Source organism: Pocillopora damicornis, chromosome 1, assembly GCF_964200805.1.
Source record: "Pocillopora damicornis chromosome 1, jaPocDami1.2, whole genome shotgun sequence".
Taxonomy (NCBI): domain Eukaryota; kingdom Metazoa; phylum Cnidaria; class Anthozoa; order Scleractinia; family Pocilloporidae; genus Pocillopora; species Pocillopora damicornis.
Genome location: NC_142670.1, coordinates 7,166,492 through 7,187,500, shown reverse-complemented (window position 1 = coordinate 7,187,500; position 21,009 = coordinate 7,166,492). Strand labels below are relative to the sequence as shown.

The 21,009-nt window shown below is 38.5% G+C and overlaps 5 protein-coding genes across 10 annotated transcripts in view; 3 read left to right on the top strand and 2 right to left on the bottom strand.

The window, feature by feature from the left end:
* Positions 1–21,009, top strand: part of LOC149051672 (uncharacterized) — a 225,988-nt gene that overhangs the window by 13,329 nt on the left and 191,650 nt on the right. The window lies entirely within an intron of this gene.
* The window catches only part of LOC113678086 (uncharacterized), a 128,039-nt gene that overhangs the window by 4,144 nt on the left and 102,886 nt on the right, over positions 1–21,009 (top strand). For 2 of the 6 annotated variants that reach the window (XM_089185637.1, XM_089185636.1), the window contains 3 exons: positions 719–910; positions 1,531–1,813; positions 2,507–2,688. In XM_089185637.1, the coding sequence (XP_089041763.1) occupies positions 777–910; positions 1,531–1,813; positions 2,507–2,593 (504 nt within the window). In that variant the 5' untranslated portion in view covers positions 719–776 and the 3' untranslated portion in view covers positions 2,594–2,688. Of the gene's footprint in view, positions 15–718; positions 911–1,530; positions 1,814–2,506; positions 2,689–3,685; positions 3,833–4,914; positions 5,764–6,066; positions 7,066–21,009 lie in introns of those variants that run through there. The other 4 variants (XM_089185621.1, XM_089185625.1, XM_089185618.1 and 1 more) reach the window with 4 other exon arrangements.
* On the bottom strand, positions 10,878–15,809 carry LOC149051691 (uncharacterized). The gene is made up of 5 exons (XM_089199992.1): positions 15,761–15,809; positions 14,172–14,440; positions 13,707–13,821; positions 12,578–13,099; positions 10,878–12,131 (listed from the first exon to the last, which is right to left on the bottom strand). Exons 1-5 carry the CDS (start codon positions 15,807–15,809, stop codon positions 11,821–11,823), a joined length of 1,266 nt encoding a protein of 421 aa, XP_089056118.1. The 3' UTR covers positions 10,878–11,820.
* LOC149051690 (uncharacterized) lies at positions 16,952–18,602 on the bottom strand. The gene is made up of 3 exons (XM_089199982.1): positions 18,588–18,602; positions 17,880–18,399; positions 16,952–17,301 (listed from the first exon to the last, which is right to left on the bottom strand). The coding sequence occupies exons 1-3, from the start codon at positions 18,600–18,602 to the stop codon at positions 16,952–16,954; spliced, it is 885 nt and encodes a 294-aa protein (XP_089056108.1).
* On the top strand, positions 19,397–20,953 carry LOC149051689 (P2X purinoceptor 7-like). The gene is made up of 3 exons (XM_089185230.1): positions 19,397–19,917; positions 20,057–20,189; positions 20,710–20,953. Exons 1-3 carry the CDS (start codon positions 19,599–19,601, stop codon positions 20,888–20,890), a joined length of 633 nt encoding a protein of 210 aa, XP_089041356.1. The 5' UTR covers positions 19,397–19,598; the 3' UTR covers positions 20,891–20,953.

Sequence of the window (21,009 nt, the reverse complement as noted above, 5' to 3'; positions counted from 1 at the left end):
ATAAAAGAAAACAGGTGAATAACTAACAACACTTTTTTCACCCACTGTTTTTTTTTGTAAAGAAAAATTCAGTCATCCTGCATATTTTAAACAGTACTTCAGGTATGATGCATTTAACAAGGAAAACTTCAAACCTCACCATACCTTGCCTTTCTATAAAATTCATGCATCACATGTTAATTTTGGGCTTCATCATGCATTCCTTGTAAACCCTCTGCCAATCTGTTATACAGTAGTTATATCAGAATGGACTATGATTCACGCATACCATGCCACAAAATTAATGGGTATAATGACCAATGTTTGAGTCATGCATTATTTAATCATATTCAAGAAACTTTGTGGATGGGGAGAGGAGATGTTGGAGAATAGTTTTAGCAAAAACAACACCATGGGGTTCCTGAAAGGGATAAGGTTTTTTGCTCTTAAGATATCTAAATCAACTCTCTTCACTGTCTGTCACACAAGTGTTATGAAAATATCTTTGAGAATATGTTGTTCAATCAATAAATATCCTCTTGTCTGAGGATTTTCTTTCCTCTGATTTTACATTGCTGCCTGACTGTGAATTGGTATTGTTATGAGAAATTAGAAAATTGATCACTTTTGAGAGTGCAAATTTTAAGCTTGATCCAGAGCTCAACCCACTTAATGATCATCCCTTAATTCCTTGTAGAGCAAGTCAATAATTTTTTATCCTTTTTTATTTCCCACAAAGATCTGACAAGTCTGAAGAAAATGAAGACTCCAGAGTGAATAGAAAAGAAGAGTAAAAAATGGGAGAGAAAAAGAAGGAAGAGAAAATGGGAATGTCAACCATCACACAACAGAGCAACCATCAAAGAAAAGAAAGGAAGACTTCTCAAAATCAAAGTCTGAGGTTAAAAAGCCTTCCCCTGAGAAGAAAAAGGTTTGTAAGCCTTTTGATTACCATATTTTATTGTTGCAAAATTAATCATTACTATCAATGCATAAACCTGCTACCCTGATACTAGAATGGATTGGACCTGATATGATTGCATGTGTATGGTAAGTGTTATCAAGCACTTGAATAAGGTACTTGTAGATGAAACAGTAACATTTTATGACTAAATTTGGCTCTGTATAGGATCCAAAAGCTTACTCAAACTTGTGAACTGGTGGTACATGTGCATGTTGTATATACATTAACCTGTCCTACTATGACAGTAGATGGTTTTTACTCAGATGCACATTACTAACAATACTTGCAACAAAACATTACTTACAATACTAACACTACTCAAAATACTACCATTACTGTACCTAGAATTTATACAAAAACAGTAACAATAGTGACAAAACTTTTAGTTACAATTTTGGTGATTTTAACTTTGACATTCCGGGAAGATGTTGCCTCTTTGTCTCCACTATTTAAAGCAGCAGTGTCTTTCACCATCAACATTCCTATTTGGGACAACTCTTGCCTAAACTGGACAACTCTCAGTTGTTAGAATGTTTGATACACATGCAACTTTTGTTCACTTCAAATTTTATCCATGGACATTTCAGGAAGTACCAAAGACAACTCCTGCTAGCAAACTGGCCACCAAAGCTGCCAAAGTTCCAGAAACTCCAGTTAGAGACTCAAAACCAAATCCAAAGAAAACTGTTACTCCAAAAAAGGATAAAAATAGATATCTGTGAGGAAACTCAAATCAAAGGAACACCAAAGGTGTCAAAATCAGAGAAAGTGGTTGAAGTTTCACCATCATTGGAAAAGAAAAAACCAGGCTACCATAGTTTTATGGCGAAAGATGGTCCTAGGGCACTTGGTTCAAAGGAAATCCTTCAGGTAGGTTTCAAAGTCCAAGATCTGATTGTTAATTCTCCCCTCTTGCTGCAAGATGTTTTCCTGTAGATTAATAATGAGAATTTCTTATTACATCATTATTAAAAGGTTTATTTTCAGGCTTCCTTTCTACCTATTCCCTCACATGTAAAATATATGCTTTGATTGAGCCTTTTACTCCCAAGATCTCTATAGTAATTCTCCTTACTGTCTGCCATACAATTCTTGTGACATTGGTTGAGAGAATTTGGTCATAGATCAACTAATAATCCCAAGATTGATATTTGTATTTATTCTCATGACTTGTCTGCATGATATTGTATCTATATTGTAAGGAGAAATTCGGTCTCAGTCACCCATGGGAGTTTAAAAAAGTTATATTTTATCCTTTTACTCTCAGTTGTTTTACAAATGTTGGATCAATATCAGTATCTAAGAAACTGCACACCTACTCCTCCCTTAATCCAACATTAACTGTCATCAGTTGACTGATGTTAGGTTAGGGGAGGGGTAGGTGAACAGATGTTTAGATACTGACATTGATCCCAAATGTTTATGGTGTATCCTCAAAGGTTTTTCACTTTTTCACCATTTATAACTTTTCAGTTTGGACAGTATTAACAGGTCTTCAAGGGAAGAATTAATTATTTTTCTGCACCTTCTAATCATGCTTGCACTTGATAATTTAATTCTTAGAGAGCGGAAAACTGTTTGGATGGACTGACAGTTGTTATTAAGGGAATCTTGGAAAGTATTGAGAGAGTCAGGAGGCTGCTGATTTGATTCAAAGATATGGTGGAAAAGTTACCCAATCAGTGAGCAAGAAAACAAGTTATGTCATGGTGGGATGGGATCCTGGAGAGAGCAAACTTTCCAAGGTACATTGTGATGCAAAGCTCAAAACAGGAAAAGAGAGAAAAAAATTCGCTATAGAAACTTGCCATAAATTTGCATAAATTAACACAATTCATTGATGTCAACAATGAAATTTCATAGGAGCCACAGGCTAGTGTGCAACTGATCACATAATTTGTTCATCCTCATTAATTTTCTCTTCTTCCATCTACTTGTATCTATCTATGGGTTTGTCCATTGTTCCTTGCTGTCATCTGTCAAGCAGTCTGTCTGTCTGTCTGTCTGTCTGTCTAGCAGTCCATCTGTCTGTCTGTCTAAAGGGGATAAGTTTTTTAATAAACTGTGGTGCTGCATTGGTGGGGAGATTAACAAGATAATGTGGTTTTATCGACTGAGTTGATAATTTAGATTGGCCTTCCTAAAATACTTTCTAAAGCTAATGTTTCAAGCATTAGCCATCCGCTCTGAGGAAGGGCTTAAACTTGAAACATCAGCATTAGAAACTCTTTTCGGTGGCAAATTTACAGTATCACTCAGTTTGTCTGTCTGTCTGTTTGTCTGCTCTTTTGTGTGTGTACATTCATCCAATTACTGTCTTTCTATCTGTCACTCACTCTGCTCTTTGCCTCTGTCCATTCACCCACACCTCAGTTTTACCCTAAATTCCACCTTTGAGTTCATCTGTTGGTTCATGTATCTGTTCTTCCACCTGTAGACTTGTTTGTGTCACTTAAACTGAGTTACAAGACAGTATAGTTTTTGTTTAATCCTCTACACCCTAACATCAGTATGCATATTCTCCATACTGTTCTTTATGCATTTCCTAATGTGCTGGCAAGGAGAATTTGGTGAACAATCAAGAGGTTTATCAGTTGATGATCATTTGTTGTATTCTCATGACCTTAATGTTTGATTCAGGGCTGATATTGAAAGGAGAAATTAGATGTTAGTCAGTCTCAGGGATTAAAGGGTTCATCTACATAAGATTTTGACAGTAAAGGTCATTTTGTTTTTGTGCAGGAGAACCAAGTGTGTTATGGGTAGACAAATGTCGGCCTCGCGCAGTGAAGCAGATTATTGGTCAGCAGGGTGATAAGAGCAACACGAGAAAGCTGATGAACTGGCGGAGAGACTGGGGAAAAAATTGAAAGAACTCAGCCTCTAAATGTGAGTACAAGTGTAATTGATTGTCAAAATGCTTTTCCCTCACGAGTGATTTTAAAAAATGGACGACCGCGAAGCGGGAGTCCGATTTGTTATTTACTAGTTAATCTACTCTTAATCAAAACTATAACAAAATTCTTGAACGTGATTGGTTATCATCAGCCCGATTTGAGCACTAATGGGACAGTGTACGCGTCATGCTTGTAATTGGACAGTGTCATAGGACAGTTAACACGTCATACCTTTGTTAGTGGACAGAACGCGTCATGACCGCGCGCTGTTGTATCGCATTTCGCCGAATTAACTGTTGATATTTTTAAGAAAACGTACAACCGATGTCTAGTTTCTTTCTCAAATTTTGAGAAAGCTCATTGCTCATAGCTTCTTTCTCATAGCTTTGATTAATTGGTAACAGGACTCCGTGTCGTCAAATTCTGTCTGTAATCATACTGGGGATCAACAAATCGGACTCCCGCTTCGCGGTCGTCCGATATTGTTAATCACTCGTATGATTACAGACCGAATTGGACTCCACTCGGTCCTATTACCATTATTAATCAAACAGAATTGGACGACACGAAGTTCTTTTACCAGTTGTAAAAACAACAATTAAATGAGAGACAACAGCGCGCGCACATGACGCGTTCTGTCCACTAACAAAGGCATGACGTGTTAACTGTCGCTACACTGTCCTATTACACTGTCCAATTACAAACATGTCGCGTACACTGTCCCATTAGTGCTCAAATCGGGCTGGTGATAACCAATCACGTTCAAGAAATTTATTATAGTTTAGATTAGGGTTGTAATCGGATAAGGGAGAGGGAAACTTTGTCTAGAGGGGAGTAAGCAATTCTCCTAGTCACCTGATGCTACTGAAATTAACATAAGCATAGGCAAGGTTAGACCTGTGGCTCTTGTGCTGACTTTACCTCTAACCCTTTTATCTCACATGAGTAACCAAGACAGGATTTCTCCTTACAATATCAATACAATATCAATCAGACAAGTTGTGAGAATATTTGTTTTGGATATTTTTTCGATTGGGCAAACCAAAAAATTCACTACCATTTGTATTCCAACAGACTAAAATTTCCCAATTCCAAAGAATTCCACGTTATTCAATCGAACAAAGAGAAAGGAGAGGAAGGACGTGCTCAAGCTCTGAAAGATCTCATGGCCACAAAATATCAGCCTGGAGATTCTTCAACACACAGCGTGCGTTTCTCTGAGTTGTTCTCCATCGAGCACAGTTTTCATAGTTATTAATGAACCATGCGTTTACTTCTGGGTTTGCCTCAGTGAAGATAATATCCATATGAGAGAGGTACACGTCAACAATTTCAAGTACGAGGATGAATCGGAATTTTTCATCCAGCTACTGAACAAAACTGCTCTTCAGGAGATCGGTGCAAGAGATACTGTTACAATCGAAAATCCTTCGCTTGATTCGCCGACAGAAGAGGAAGTGGCCAATGATGTGATCCGAGTCGATGTGAGGCACTCCCAATCAAGCGCTCTAAAGAAGCTGCATGACGTCATCGTTTCTCCTATTGCTGATCTGATCGAAGGCAACGAGCTAACATTCCTTCCTGAGAGGCCATGTTGCCTTGTATCTTTTGCAGCGTTGCAGGACTCGGACTCATCGTATCTAAGTGATTCTTTCAGAATTCGTGTGCTTCCCTCTCTGACGACGTTGCGACTAATTCATGATTGTCCAGCTGACTTTCACATGAAGACTGGTGCATTGCTTGTCGGCGACCCATGTTTCAAAGATATCATCTATCAGTGAAGACGTTTGGTGCAACTTCCAGGAGCAAGGAAAGAAATGGAGATGATCGGACGTATCCTTAATGTTTCCCCTTTACTGGAGAAATGTACTCATTGGTGACGACGTCAACCTGGATTTCAAGGATATTAAGAGGCTGAAGCAAGTAAATATTCTGTTTATACCTTCTATTCAATACAAAGTTACCTTAAATCATAATTATAGCTTTTGTATAAGCACTGATACTTGCGTGTTATTTTCCTTTCATTTGGGTTACGAATTGGATGATGCAGTACAATCAAGTGGACACGTTTACGATGATAACATTCTCGTTAGGAAACATGATAGGAGTAGAATAGCAAATTTCTTTTAAAACAATCCTGTTGTGCAATGTATCGTTTCATGTGCTAAGAAATATTTCATGGCAACTCAACTATCCTCCCTAAACTGAGATTCTTTTATTTTTCAGTTAAGGCAGTGAGCATTGGATTCCCAGGGAGTTTTCGGATACATAAAACGCTGATACGCAGAAACCAGTATGCTGCCAATTAAATCTTTTTCAAGAGTCTTCTTTTTAAAGCAGGATGAATCAAAAGACGGCTAAAGTCAAGTTTAACAAGAGAACGGATTTCCTTTGATTCAAAAGTTGACTTTTTGCTTGTCTGAACTGCTTTTACGAGCTTGATCTTTGGTATCCTGCTGAAACTGTTGTTTTTCTCATATGTCTTGAAATTATCATGACTAGCTATGTAAAAAATTATTTTTAATATAAGTATTATCTACCAAGCGAATTTTGGCGTTGCATAGACGTCGAAGTTGAAACGTCTTGAAAATGTTTCCCAGGGTTTTTTTCAGGGACTTTTTCTCAATTTTTTTTTGAAAGTTGTTACAGCCATGTGCGTGTGTGGAGAATTTCCATGGAAATTGGAAAATAATCAGTTGTCCGATTGCTCGATTATCTTAGTTTATGTAAGATGGAAATTGTGATTAAATTTTCGACGATTTTTACCTAGTCATTGGTACTTATTAAAGTTAGTTTCTGCCGATCAGAATTTGGTTTATCTGGACTTAAAATTACAGATTTTGGCCGTAATGGCTAGGATTTAGTCGTGGTATTTGTTAATATTCTGAGATTTCTCCTTTAATTTTGAATGCGATGAATTGTGTTACTTTTTTACAAGAAGAATGATGCATTTCAAGTATATTGTTTGAATTAGTCGTCCGAAGGCAAAACGAGAAGTTTTATTCTAATTTTAGTTACTGGCCTACAAAGCATTGAGAGAAACTCAGAACGAGCTAGAAAATTGGAGCCAAATGAATTTATTTAGTTTCTTCGATTAGACTGTTTACCTATTATCTAAGTACAATAAACTCACATTTGAATGTCAAACAATGCAACAAGTCGCTTGGTATTTTTTTCGAATGGAAGAGGAAATCAATAAAAAAGGGAAGAAAATTTCTGCATCAACCTGCGTAAGCCATTTCTTGTCGTTTGAAGTAGTGAGTGCGGCTATGTCTTGTTCGCTTGATAACATATGCCCATTTCTTTCAATAGGTTTATTGAATGAGGGATAAACTTCGATATTTTCTGACTCTATAACTGCAATATTGATCATTGGCAGCCATCGCTTAGGGTGTCACGCGATGCATATCTTTAGCACGTTATTTGACAGATAGGATGTTTTGTCACATCTTGTCGTTTGAAGTAGTGAGCGCACCAATGTCTCATTCGCTCAAACTCTTCCCATTTCCTTGGATAGAGTTATCAAATGAGATACAAACGTCGATATTTTCAGATTTTATAACTGCTAGTTTCATAGGTAGCCGTTCCTTAGGATGTCACGCGACGCGCTTCTTTAGCATGTAAAGCGACATGATGTCTTGTCATATATCGTTGAAGAGGCTGGAAAAAAGAAATTACCTTTCACTCTGGGAGATGGTGCTTTATTCTGTTTATAGAAAGCGTCCTCATCATGGGAGGTACCCTAGGTCGGTGTGGTTTCTCGAGTGTAGGAAATATTGATGTAATTTTTTTCCACGATTGCCCACCATCCAAACTTAATTAAAACAGCGTGTGACAAAAAAAAAAAAAAAAGGGCCGACATTTTCTTAAAACTGAGGAGAGGCCGCATTAGAAGAACTTTTTACGGGTAACTGTTAAATTGTGGCCATTTTTTCAACTACGGTTAACCCAAAATAACACATTGAAAGGAAAGATTTTAACGGTTATAATTTGTCAATTGTTACGCTTAACGGCCACATTTTTGGCTGATTCACTGCTAACAGCGAACCCTATTGAGACCCTCGACTAGGTGACCGGCAATTTATGAAATAAAAAACGGTTCCTAGCCGTGACTCTCCTACGCAACCCATCTCTCAAATGTACTTGCGAGGGTGATTTCTTTGCTTACCTGCTACAAAGAAGTAATAAAACTACTCACTTTTAATAGCTTAAGACCTGTAAAATAATTTTATCATATTTCTGTAACCAGTCTCTTAAAGAAATAACAGAAATAACTAGTCCTGTAAAGAGGAATCAGTCAGTTTGATATCGATAGATACAAGAGAATATCAGTTAATTGTCTCTTGGTTAGGGACCATTCGCATAAGGGAAGGGAGCAGAAAAACCGATGAGATTTCGCCCTTCTCTACCCCTGTAAGGAATTTTTATCAGCTATGCGATTTGCTTCATTTTCAGGAGCTACACATATGTGGAGAACATGCATCCAAGCTGTCAAAGTTGTGATGTGCACTTGTATTTGAAGAAAACTACGTAGATCTCTCTTTTCGAACCGCTAGATTCCTCTTAGCTCTTAGCTCTTGTTTTTGGCAATCCTGGATGATGCAATATCAAGCAGGTTGGTGATTGAATAAAGAAAAGTAGTAGGAGGGGGAGGCGCTATGGTTAATTTCACATCGATGTCATGACAAACTATTGGAAAGCGCTTTAAACTCACCCAATCTCATAATGTTTTTGAAAAGAAGGTTCCTACACAAGAGTCCAACGAAATTTCAAACCATATTATTTTCCTTTGTTTTTTTCGAGAAAGAAACTGCACATCGGTTATACGTTTTCATAAAAAATAACAGTTAACTCTACGAAATGCGAGACAACAGCGCGCGCACATGACGCGTTCTGTCCACTTACTCAGGAATGACGAGTTAACTGTCCCTTTAACTGTCCTATTACACTGTCCAATTACAAGCGTACACTTTCCTATTAGTGCTCAAATCGGGCTGGTGATACGACAAGAAGTTCTGATACCAATTAATCATTGCCGTCACAATTTCCGGAAACAACAAATACATTTGGGTCACAGATCTCCGTTGGAGACAATGCCTAAACTAAGAAAAAATTCTTAATTTTGGAAATTCCTCAGTTCTCTTAGGATAAGTGATTGTTTCTATTGTTATTGCGATTTATTCTGTGATTGGTGGATTTGGCTGAGTGGACTTAGTATGATTGGCTGCTTCAACTGTCCGATCACAGCCAACTGTCCAAATACAGCCGATTACAGCTAAGGCACCGATCAGATTTGAGGAAACTGTAATAGCCATGATTAAGGTAAGTACAAAGCAATGATGCCTTTTTGATAGCCATCGTTGCGCCTTCGGAAACTCTCCTGCAGGCGAAGAAACGCTCGTCCCGCAGTCTAATTGAAGTCTTTAGAAATGCAGGGGATATAACCATATAGCCTTGGCTATATATATATATTTCTATTCTTTTAATAACATCACTGTTGCAGTAAATATTTTGAAACCAGGAGTAAAATGTTTTCGTATCGTGTAGTCTAACCGGCTAAGTGAGAAATGTATAGAGGACCGACCCCGATAACAGCGAAAGACGTTTTGACAGCCAAAAAGAGAGTCATTATCAGATTCAATAACGATGACTTCTACTCAGATCATCCAAACGTGAGCAACTGTCAGCCTCAACTACATATGTCCTTTACATGACAACCCTCGAGCCTCGACCAATACCTCTTTCACTAAATCGTGTCACACATATGCGATTTTTGTGTGGAACGAGGTCATCTGGTGTGGCCTTCTTCGTGCGATTATTCGATTCACAAACGTCTTCATTAATGATGTAATTCACACTTTGGCACATGGCACCATTATTGCACGCCATCACACACTCTGTCAAGCTTTCTGCCCTGGTTTTCTTAAATGTGTGTCCGTGGAGCATCATCCCATGAATGGAACGTTCGGATCAACAAGACACAGAAGAATTCATAAGGGGCAGCTGGTATATGAAGAGGAATGCAATAATATGATCCCATCGCACAAGGTACATTTTTCCAACAAAAAACTCAGCTGATGTGGAGCTCAGCCTGAAATTAATAAAAAGAGGTGGATGTATTGGTAAGCAGGCGGTCTGAACATTGCGCACCGCCTAAGAATTGGACCAGAAACATTTACTGCCTCGTGACGTTCGAAATCAAACTTCACTGGACATGAGTTTCTTTCAATGAAAGCAAGAGACACTGCTTCATAAAAATTAGCCAAACTGATCCGTGTCCGCAGCAAATAAACCATGCATGAAGAAATATCTAATATTCCTAATTTCGATATAGCAAAATCTGATTCCGTTGGAATGTGGATCCAATCAAAATCTACCGTCAGCCACCACCAAATATAGCGTTTGCGTTATATTTAGTAACGAAAATTAGGGTAAAACTTAATTTCTGAGGTATCTCGCTGAGAAATAAGTAAAAAAAATGTATATCCCGATTGCCAGTGCAAATTGGTAGGGTGCCATGTTGAGACACTTAAGTAGCCTGGTTTTGGTTACTCATAATTAAAAGTACGTACACCGTAAGAATTTATTGTTGCTTATTAGTCTATCGATGAATGAAGCAACGTCCTTGAACGGAAATTGTCACCAGGAGAGTCTGCGCGTTTATTTTTGATGGGTTTCGTATCAGCGACTCCGGTGGATCACGTTCCGTATGAATACAAGACACTTATAAAACTCAAATCAAAATAGATCAAACTAGGTCTGCTTTCATTTTAAATATGACTTATTCTTTCCTTCCTCTGCTCAATTTATGAGTTATGAAAAATCAATCAGACGAAAAGGGAATAAACAGCGACTACTTAACGTTCAGGAAAGCTTTTCAAGAGGCGATGTTGCTAAAATTAAAGATTTCTTATATATTTGATTGGCATTATCAGAAACTTTGGGGTTTTACCGGGCGAAGCGCTGACAATTTGGAAAGGTTTTCTGCGTAATTCTAATGACTTTTTTGCGTCTACTACAAGGCTCTCTTTATTTCTATTCTTACATTATTTAAAAGTTAATTTTGCAAAGTTTTATAGAGAGACAGGTTACAAGGATTTAAAACTTTTCTAAGACAATTTTTGTATTTTGGTCTTGCTCGTATTGATTCATTTCTTAATACTTTATTTGTTTTTGTATTTCTATTTTGATAGTTACATAAATCCCCCCAAAAAAATGAAAAGGTGAAATTCACAGTTAGCCAGTGGCTTATCTTCTTGCTTCGATGAATCTTGGGGAACTCGTTCCATACGAGGTTAGATAGTTAACAGTGAGGATGCACTTCTCGGGTCTTATAAGCGATATTAATTTTTAATGCGTAATCTGAACTACTCTGTACGGGCTCATTAAAGTATACCTCTGTACATTGTAAATAAAGTTACACATTACATATTGTTAGGAATTTCATCATTACATTTTCAAGAAAACTTAGGATACCTCTCTATAATGCAGCTGCCGTGCTTCATTCTCCATCAAACATCACAGGTAAAACCTCTAAAAGGGATCTAAAACCTCTTTTTGTTCTCGCTTCAACTACCTTAAATGACTGGAAATTCAGAGCGGCGATTTTTTAATCACAAGTATGATAACAGACAGACATGGACGATACGAAGTCCTGTTACCAATTAATCGTAGCCATTATAATTTCCGAAAAAACAAACACATCGAGAACAAATATCTCAAAGATCTCTAAAGTTAAAAATCCGTCCATCCTGGAAACTCCCAGTTTTCCTTCAAATGAGTGATATTTGGTTATTGTGATCAATTCTATGATTGGTGGAGCTAGCTTAGTAGATTTGGTGTGATTGACTGCTTCACACTGTCCGATTACATCTGTCCAAAAAAATTAGTGAAAATTAAAGCAGTTAGCGCACCAATCACATTTGAAGAAATTTTAATGGTTGATTAAATAATTTTAATCAATCATTCTATACAGTGATTTCACAGTAATGTTATCGTAACCTGACCAGGTCCATCAGATTGGTAACAACACTCATTTTTCTGATCCGTTCCTGAGTTGAAAGAGCCACCCCCTCCTCCACAAGAATCCTTGTTGATCTCTCCGCCACCTCCGCCACCTCCGCCGGAATACCCACCACCACCCCCTCCTCCGTAAGCTCCTCCTCCTCCCCCAAATCCACCGTCGGCTTTTAACGCATTGCCTTTGCCCCCCACTCCTCCCTGAAGAAATCCTCTGCCACCATCTGCGTTCTCGTCCGTTCCGTTGGAAAAAAAGCCTCCACCGCTGCCGCCTAAAAGAATAAAAAGGGGATTCAACTTAAACAGACAAAAAGAAAAAATGATAGAAAAAAAGATATTAACAAATCGCTAAATAAATGAAATGAAACCTTTTATACCAAAAGGGTTCTTTTTAACGATAATAACTGATATAACCTTATTTAAACGAATCGTTTGGTGGGAGAAAATTCCTCCCTGAATTTTACAATACGGATGTCAATTTCCATAAGCAAGAATCGAATTTTTTTATTCATTCTGGATGTGGTGTTCCCATAGCCTACGAGCAAGCTTTCATAAATGCTGCTGCTGAGACAAGTACACCTCTGGCTTTCCAGAAAGTTTTCCGAAAGTCGAGGTGTGGGTGGGGCGAGGTGTCGAGAAGTCTGCAGGTTTTCTCCAGCGGACTTCTTTCTCGCCTGTTTCGCTCTCCAGCTCGCGAGGCCCCCGGAAATTCCCTCACCTGCGTAGCTGGCATTGCCATTCTGCCCGCCAAGGCCACCGATTCCGCCTGACCCTGCTGACCTGTACCCAGGATTCCCAGTTGTGTTTGTACTAGCGTCACACCCTGCATGCCGTTTTATCAAGTAATACAGACCTCCTCCACCTCCAGCTATTATCAAAGGCGTGTTGTTTTGTCTGACAACGAATGTACCTCCGCCACCGCCAGAACTCCAGTCATTATCTTTAGAGCCCCCTTCCTGTCCCACAAGGATACGAATGATCATATCTTTAATCAGACTGAACGTTCCGATCATTCTCGCTCCTCTTCCTCGATACTGAGCGCTGTTAGGGTGTAAATCGTACCCTCCTGCTGCTCCGGTTGCTTCTATTCTGTAGTCACCAGTGTGAGGCACAGTCCACTGTTGAATACCGCTGGACAATGTAACTTGTCTGTCATGATCCTGACCTGTGTAGTGACTGCCCAGCGTTGTTGGGCCATATCTTCCGGTGGCACCGAGATTTGAGAAGATCGCAGAGAATGCTGAAAATTAAATCATAATAATAATAATTGTAATAATGATAATAATAAAAATAATAGTAAAAACCATTAAATTATTAATGCCGAACTTGATGTGCTTGTTAATTCGTAGACCGTTAAGAAAACATTCGATGCTCCGTTAAGGTTGTCGACATGTAATTCATCTCTCACCTAGATAACTAGATGACACAATCACTAGCTTGAAGGATGTTACAAGAGGTAAGCACAATATAGTCTCTAAGTGCTACTTACATATCTAGGCTTTTAACGTTGAATCGTCCTTCCTGAGGGGTACTGAGTCTGTTATGAATGCCCTCTTAACATGCATTTGTCCTAAAAATCGACAATTGAGGCGAAATAAATCATTAGTCATGAACCCTAAAGGTATCATGAACCTTCGTGTTTACCAAAACCATGAGAATATGACATTCTTCAGACCCAAGCCTTACCCTAACTTTGCACTCGTCAATGATGAAAAAATGAAAATGTAGAAAAAAATTATGGATCATTAATCAGTGGGCGAAAAAAAAAAACGGGAGCCATGGATTTCATGTTAAAATGACTACACTTCCAAACCTTAACTACAGATAATTGTTACAATGTTGCTTACAATTCTCGCAGTTTTCACCTATGGCTTTAGGTGGACACAGGCAAATGTATTTCTTGTCTGTGAATCCATTGAGACATGTTGCACCGTTGGCACAGGGGTTGCTGGAACACGGATTCTAGTGAGAAAACCAAAAGGAACATTCTCAGTCTCCAATTTGAACACTAAGGGCCACTTGTTTACACCAGGTCTAAACCAAACCGCGGTTTTACGCAAGCAGTGGACCTCAAGGATTCTCTATCAGAGAGTTGATTGAATGAAATAAATAAATGTTCTTCCACTATCAGCTTTCGGCCCTCTTGGCGTTTTTCACAGAAATAAATGTTCAGATAAAAGATTCGACTCGCGGTTTCGCTAAAACAACGACTTCTAAACTTTGTTAAAATAGCCGACCATATGCGTTCGATTCTCTCGCTATTTTTGTCTTCGATCTCTTTTCATCTATTTGCATGGTAACTATTATTTCACCTGGGTAGCCCAGTAAAGGAATCCTTCTTGTGCCGTAAGATCTTCGGGATGTTGAATATGGTCAGAATCACTCAATTGACAGACCCTGAGTCCATTCTTGTCGGGTGGCCCGACATTCACAGACACACAATTACTTTCCATCAGGCACTCGTATCTACAATCACCACTGAGTTCATTTCCCATTTTGAGCGTTATATTACGAAGTAAGTGACCTTGGAGAGTGAATCCATTGTCTGATCGTCCAAACCGTAGACTTCGACACCCGAGTCCTGCAAAAAGGGATACATGGGGGAAAAAGAGCAGAAAAAGCAAAAAAATTTAAAAAAAGAAAGTAAATAAGTAACTCTTTAAACGATGTAGAAGTTAGGTAATGAAATAGTAAGGGAATCAACACTTACAATTAAAAATTTAAAAAAATGAGCAGAACAAAATACTCTTAACTGACCACCAGATTACAGCATTTTCTTGGTAAAATTTATTATAAGTTAATCTCAGCAAAAAGATAATTATTAAAAAAGGAGACTAACATGAATAAAGATTGTATTATTTATTCTAACTAGAGGCTCAGATAAAATATTCTCAGTCCTTCTGCTTCGCCGAAAAGAGACACGCAATGAGCTATAGTAAGCTCAAATAAAGGTTAATTTTGTGTTATCAACTTAGCTGATATGTAAATTGACCTCCGTAAAGAGCTTTAAAGCTAACGTTACGAGTGTTAGTCCCTCGTCTTTCGCCCTGACAAAGTGAGTGATATCTTTTATCTCATCAAGAAAAAAGCCCTATCTCTCTGCTATCCAACGACCTTATTTTGCGAGAGGTGCCTTGTACGAGTTGCAAGACTTTTGCTGATCAAGCTTTTGCCTTTGCTGGTCCACCTCAGAAGAAAAAGCTTTCACAAGAGGATATCGATCAGTTGATATTCGCTTGGATTCCAATGTTGATTAGAATGGCTCCGAACTTGGTTACTTTTCAGAAACAGTTTAAGACATGCTTATTCAAAAAAACCTGACATTTAGTGCCATCATATTCTCTAGGTCCTATTTTATATTTTGAAGTTTGATATCGTAACTTTCACTTTGTTTTAAACGGTAAAGCGCTGTCAAATATTTTATTATAAAAGTGATAAACAAATTTACTGTTATCATTGTAAACCAAATTATCATGTAAAACCTCCCACTAACTCAACACCACAGTTCCTTTCGAAAATTACCCCCCCCCTCTTTTTTTTTTTTTCAGATAAACTCTATTTGACCAGATTTCTTAAGTACTCATAGATCCGTAAAAGGTTTTAACAAAGGTTGCCTTCTTTGGACCAAATTGACTCAACCGATGTAAACATCATGGAGGAGTCAATATTCACTGAATAATGTATTCCTTTGTAGAATTCTCTCTGAAATCCACTGATATCAGTTGACCAAGAAAATGTATTGAGTGAATACGTATTGTATGTAGTTGCAATATTTCGACGGAGTGGCACAGTTCTACTCAGAGCTGATTTAAAACACTGACAAGGCCAGACCACAACATAGTTAGTTATGTTCCCCACTCTCTGCGAGAAGTGCGTGGGTTCTTTAACGTCGTCTACTAACCTGCGCAGAGAGAATGGTGGGGAAGGTACAGAATAGAATGTCTAACCATTTGCGAATGTTATGGCAGAGGCAACAAATTCTCCCCAGTTATTTTAATATTCTGAGTGTTTGTCCGTTTTAGGGCTTGAAGATGTACACTCGACCTCACGCACGGCAGTCCGGCGCTCTACAACTTGAGTTAATCAAGCACGGGCGCAATTTTATTAGTATCTGATTGAGTGTTTTATGATATTCATTCAAACAACAGCGAAAACATCATCGATAAAACTGGTCGTCAAGTTTAATAGCCGTCGTGGCATTTTTCGACAACCTCTGAAAAATTATAATGTATGTAATTACTAACTGAGGTCTGTCGGGCCGGACGGAAAATAATTGGCTCTTAATTAGTCATAATAAAAGGAACTAAGTCAAACCACGATTGGGACGATAACGAGGAAGTGACAAAACAAAATATCTAATGGGGAGAAAAATTCCTCAGCGCGTGTGTTTTAAAACTTTATATGTCTCTTAGCCGTCCTGTGCAAAACAACATGTTGAAATCATCAAAAATTTGCATGGTCTGAGAACTTTAACCCCGACGTTAAATGATTCATGTTTTCCAGGTTTAACTCATGGCTGCTCCCACACGTTTGACCAAATTGAGGTGGGCGCCTCAAGAGACGGTAAACACGTCCAGCCATTTGCAAACTTATAAAGGAAGATGAAAATTCCAATCGATGTCTTCCTTGGCGTTGCCTCCCTGTTATTCTTTTTTTAAGTAAGGCATCAGGATTACACGTTCCGAGGTTAAAGTTTACCTTCGCATGTTATTAAAAAGGGCAGCAGCCGAAGGGCTCGAGTAAAGGAAATTTTTATTCAAACACGTGATCAAACATATGAAATCTCTACACACACCATTACAACTTTGAATTATCTCTCTTTTCTATTCAAATCAGTGGTATGTGCGGTCTTCCTAAGGCCGTAGCCGCATTTCATTGAAATTAATCGCCATTAATGATTCATCTCTACGTTCTTTACGTTAGTGGTCAATAATTACAACTTATTCGATGGTTTCACGAATAATACGCGTGAATATTTTCCAATCCCCGTGTAGGGCGAGGGAAAACAGAAACTGTCCCTTTTTTTCGCCTGTTCTTTAACGTAATATCGTAGCATATCTTGTACGTTCCTTTGCCCTAATACGGTAAACTGCTAGTTTCCTTTCAGCAATGTTACGGTCACCTGACCATGTCCATCTGAGTTATAACAACATTCATTCTGCTGATCTCTTCCCGAGTTAAACGATCCACCTCCACCCCCACAGGAATCGCTTACACCAGCCCCACTGCTTCCTCCAGAGTACCCCCCTCCACCGCCTGCACCCCCTTTATATTGTGTACCTCCACCACAGCCACCAAAGCCGCCGAACATAATAGGTATTGCGGCCCTGCCCCCTTTCCCTCCGTTGAGAAAAGCCTTACCACCTTCGCTGCCATTTCCTAATACTCCTCCATATTCCAGTCCGCTCCTTCCATCTGAGTAAAAACCTCCGCCACCGCCACCTAAACATCAAATAACAAATATCAGTAATATAGGTATAGGTAGTCAAACAAATTCGGATTCAATTTGGTGTAAATAATCACGATTTCAGACTAACAACAGCTTACGTGAACTGTTCAGTTGGAAGCATCCTCGAATAAAATTCTAACGATAATTATAACTACATATTTTTTAATCGTAGTCTTCCCCTTGTTATCATTAAGATAACAATTTCCTCGATTGTGATTGGTTTGATAATTTCCTACTTTCCACTAATTCACTTGCCAAGTTGTTAGTATTGGACAGTTCAATAGGCCAATCATATTCAAAGTTGTAATTAAAATTAACCAATCACAACCTTGAACTCAACAACCATAGAATCAGTGTACAGACAAATGTTCTTTGTCTTTCATAACTTGGCCATTCTTCTTTCCTCGGTAATTGTAATTTTTGAGTAATAAATCCCGATAAACAAAACAGACTCCCGCTGCCAGTCGTCCGACTTTGTTATCACTCGTATGATTACAGACCGAATTGGACTCAAACTCAGTTCCATTACCATTACTGATCGTCACGTTTTATTTATATTATAGACCCTGACCTGCTCTACAATCATCAACCGTCTGGGAACCATGTCCATTGCTCCCCCCCAACCATGATCTATAGCCAGGATTCCCCGTTGTGTTTGCACTGGCATCACATCCTGCATGTCTTGATTGCGGGTCGATTACACCACCACCTCCTCCAGCAATTACCAAGCGGTCGTTTGTTTCTTTGACTACAAAAGATCCACCCCCTCCACTACTTGTGCGTTCACTCTTGCCCCCCTCCTGGCCAACGAGAATTTGAATGATTTTTCCATTAATCAATACAAAAGTCCCGCTTATTCTTGCACCTCTTCCTCGATACTCAGCGTATATGCCGTCGTGCTGCTCATTGTAACCACCTGCGGCTCCAATTGCTTCTATTCTGTAGTGACCAGAATAAGGCACAGTCCAGAGTTGAATACCTCTCGACAAAGAAACTTGTCCATCGTGATCCTGACCTGCGTAATGATTGTCAAGTGATTTGGGACCAGTGCGTCCTGTTCTGTCCAGATTTGTAAATACGGCGTTGAAACCCTGAAATATGCAGAATAACTGATCTAATAATGTACATGAAAAAAATTACGTGCTTCTTATTGGATAAAAACGAATGCATTCTCATGTAACGCGAGTGCAAAGTTGAAACTCGAGTGCAAAGCTGTAACACGAGTATAAATTGCAAACATTTCGTCTATCTCGATTTTCTGTGATGTTTTGTCGCATACATTAACAATTGACATATTAACAAGTAATGATATGATTTCTCTTGCAGTTTGGTGTACTATGCGCTTTTGAATTTTTCAAAGACAACAAACTGCATTTGCCCTACGCGCTCGTGCAATTTTGTTGTCTTTCAAAAAAATTAATCGTGCTTATTAACACTAAATTGCATTCGAAATCATGTTATTACCTATACAAAACCAATCTTGAGTGAGGAAACCTAGATGTCAGTTACCAAGGGTTAGATTTTACTAAGACCTCTCTCACTGTGTTAAAACTTGAGGGGGTGAGATTGGGACAAGAACAGGAAGGAAATGGAGCTTTCAAGCCAGAAAATAACAGCCTTTTGGTTTCTATGGTCACAACACATCACAAAAGCTATTGACAAGATTTTTATGAAAAAGGAAAAGCCACCCTAATACTAAGCAAATTGAGTACTTTTCTAGCGAAGTAGTTTTGGTATTTTAAGAATATATTGAAAAGAAACGATACTCCCTTTTTATGATCTAAACTTTATCCTTACAGTAAGCTACTGATGTTATAAGCAAAGAAAAAAAACAGATTTTGACCTTTTTATACGTATAGGTAGTAACATGATTTCGAGTGCATTTTGGTGCTGATAAACAGGAATAAAATTTTCAATGACAACAGATGTGCACGAGCCCTTAGGGCGGGTATAATTTGTAGTCTTTAAAAAATTTACAAGTGCTTAGCACACCAAATTGCAAGAGAAATCATGTGATTACTTGGTAATGAAGTACATGAAAAAAGCATCAGAAAAAGGCAAGAAAGACGACGCTATTTAAAATTTGCACTCGTTTTAAAGGGGAAGTACGGTCTAGAAAAAGTTTACCTATATCAAAAGTTTCTGACTTGTTTTTTCATTATTGGCAATTCATTTGAGCTTTAAGTGTATTTGTTGCCAGAAATTACGTTTAAAAAATTGACATTTTGGAATTGAAATCCGCCATCTTTATTATGACGTAGCTATGACGTAGCAATAGTCAAGCGTTGTAATGTCGACTAAGATGGATGAAAACATAGAAAACAGCGGCGAGGAGAGCGATAATGACTCAATTCTCGACTTGGATCTTAATCCAGACGGTGTAATTCGTCCATTCATGTTTGAGCCGCAACATAGCTCATCTTCAGGAGAAGAAGAAATTTCTGTTGACAAAGAAACTCAGGAAGAGATACAAGAAGAAACATCTACGCGCTCACGTCTTGGAAATCGCGAATGGTGCTCTTACGGCAACTGTCAAGAGATGCCAACAGAAAACGAGTGTATATGCTGCCAAGAAATGGATGTACTAGGTGATCGACTCGATCTGGAAGGTAATTAATTCTTTTCAAATAAAATCTTTGTTTCTAAAGTGATAATTTTATATTTTTTTACTAAAGAACGGCGTAGTGCCCGCAATGGATTTATTTCACCCTGCTAACTGAGTGATATGAACTATCACTGAAATTGCAGGTAACAAGCTTCAGTGTATTACAGAGCACGGATCATTTGGACCCGTGTGTTTACTAGCGGACGTCTTGAGAACAGCCCTAGTTGGCATGCACCAAGTGAGAAATGACAGACTTGAAGATTATCCGTCAAATGAGTAAGCACCAACAGAATAAATATTTTTCACAAAATTCATGCAAACAAAACGCTTTAGTTGTTTACGAGTTCGTGTGACGCGAACCCTAAGAAACAAATGCAGTGTTGTCAGCCCTTTTAATACAAGTGGTGTTGTAGTCTTTTGTCTGAAGGGTGAACTTCATCGCTATATTTAATTGTAAAGAGCCAGTACACCTCTTCAGTTTGTGTGCTTTGTTTTCCTAATGGAGGTAAATTATGAGTAAATATGGACGTGGACGAGACAAAATTGAAAGAAGGAGTTCTTATGAGAATCATCACATCACTTAATGAGGGAAAATAAGAAAGGGAAACTTGCTACATGTAAACAGAGCCTTAGTCAAACGGCGAGCCTCAGGAAGTCTCCCTTTGTCACACAATGTTAGCTTAAGATATTGATCTCATTACAAATGAGCCCCTGCTTGGCGAAGTAGAATTTGTTTCAACTGCATTTGTCTGGGTTCTGTTCCGAGCATGTATCAATGTCTTTTGTTTTTTCCTAGGAGTATGCGATTGGCAGGTTATAGACAGTTTACTTGGTGGACTTATAACAGACTTGGTAAAGGGAACAGACGCGTGATTCCTTCGTGTGTTGTGGCATCAATAAGACGTAATTACCCAGATGCAGCCGGAAATTATACAGGCTTTAAAGATGCCGAGGACAATGACTCATGGCCGGGATAGTCACGTTTAATTAATAAACTTGTCTTTGTTTTTATTAAACATTCAAGGAGGTCCACGGCGCTATAGGGGTATCGGCTCCAGTTCCAATCATTAAAATACCTTCAACAGTCTGTTCCAAA

Excerpts from the sequence above, each read along its gene's own strand:
- LOC149051691 (XM_089199992.1), bottom strand. The coding sequence starts at position 15,809 with ATGGTTAGACATTCTATTCTGTACCTTCCCCACCATTCTCTCTGCGCA. Across the intron at positions 13,822-14,171 it reads TCCTTTACTGGGCTACCCAG|AATCCGTGTTCCAGCAACCC; the intron begins GTGAAATAATAG and ends TTTTCTCACTAG. Across the intron at positions 12,132-12,577 it reads TGGCAATGCCAGCTACGCAG|GCGGCAGCGGTGGAGGCTTT; the intron begins GTGAGGGAATTT and ends TTATTCTTTTAG.
- LOC149051690 (XM_089199982.1), bottom strand. Across the intron at positions 17,302-17,879 it reads GGTTGATGATTGTAGAGCAG|GTGGCGGTGGCGGAGGTTTT; the intron begins GTCAGGGTCTAT and ends TTTGATGTTTAG.
- LOC149051689 (XM_089185230.1), top strand. The coding sequence starts at position 19,599 with ATGTCGACTAAGATGGATGAAAACATAGAAAACAGCGGCGAGGAGAGC. Across the intron at positions 19,918-20,056 it reads TGATCGACTCGATCTGGAAG|GTAACAAGCTTCAGTGTATT; the intron begins GTAATTAATTCT and ends CTGAAATTGCAG. Across the intron at positions 20,190-20,709 it reads GAAGATTATCCGTCAAATGA|GAGTATGCGATTGGCAGGTT; the intron begins GTAAGCACCAAC and ends GTTTTTTCCTAG.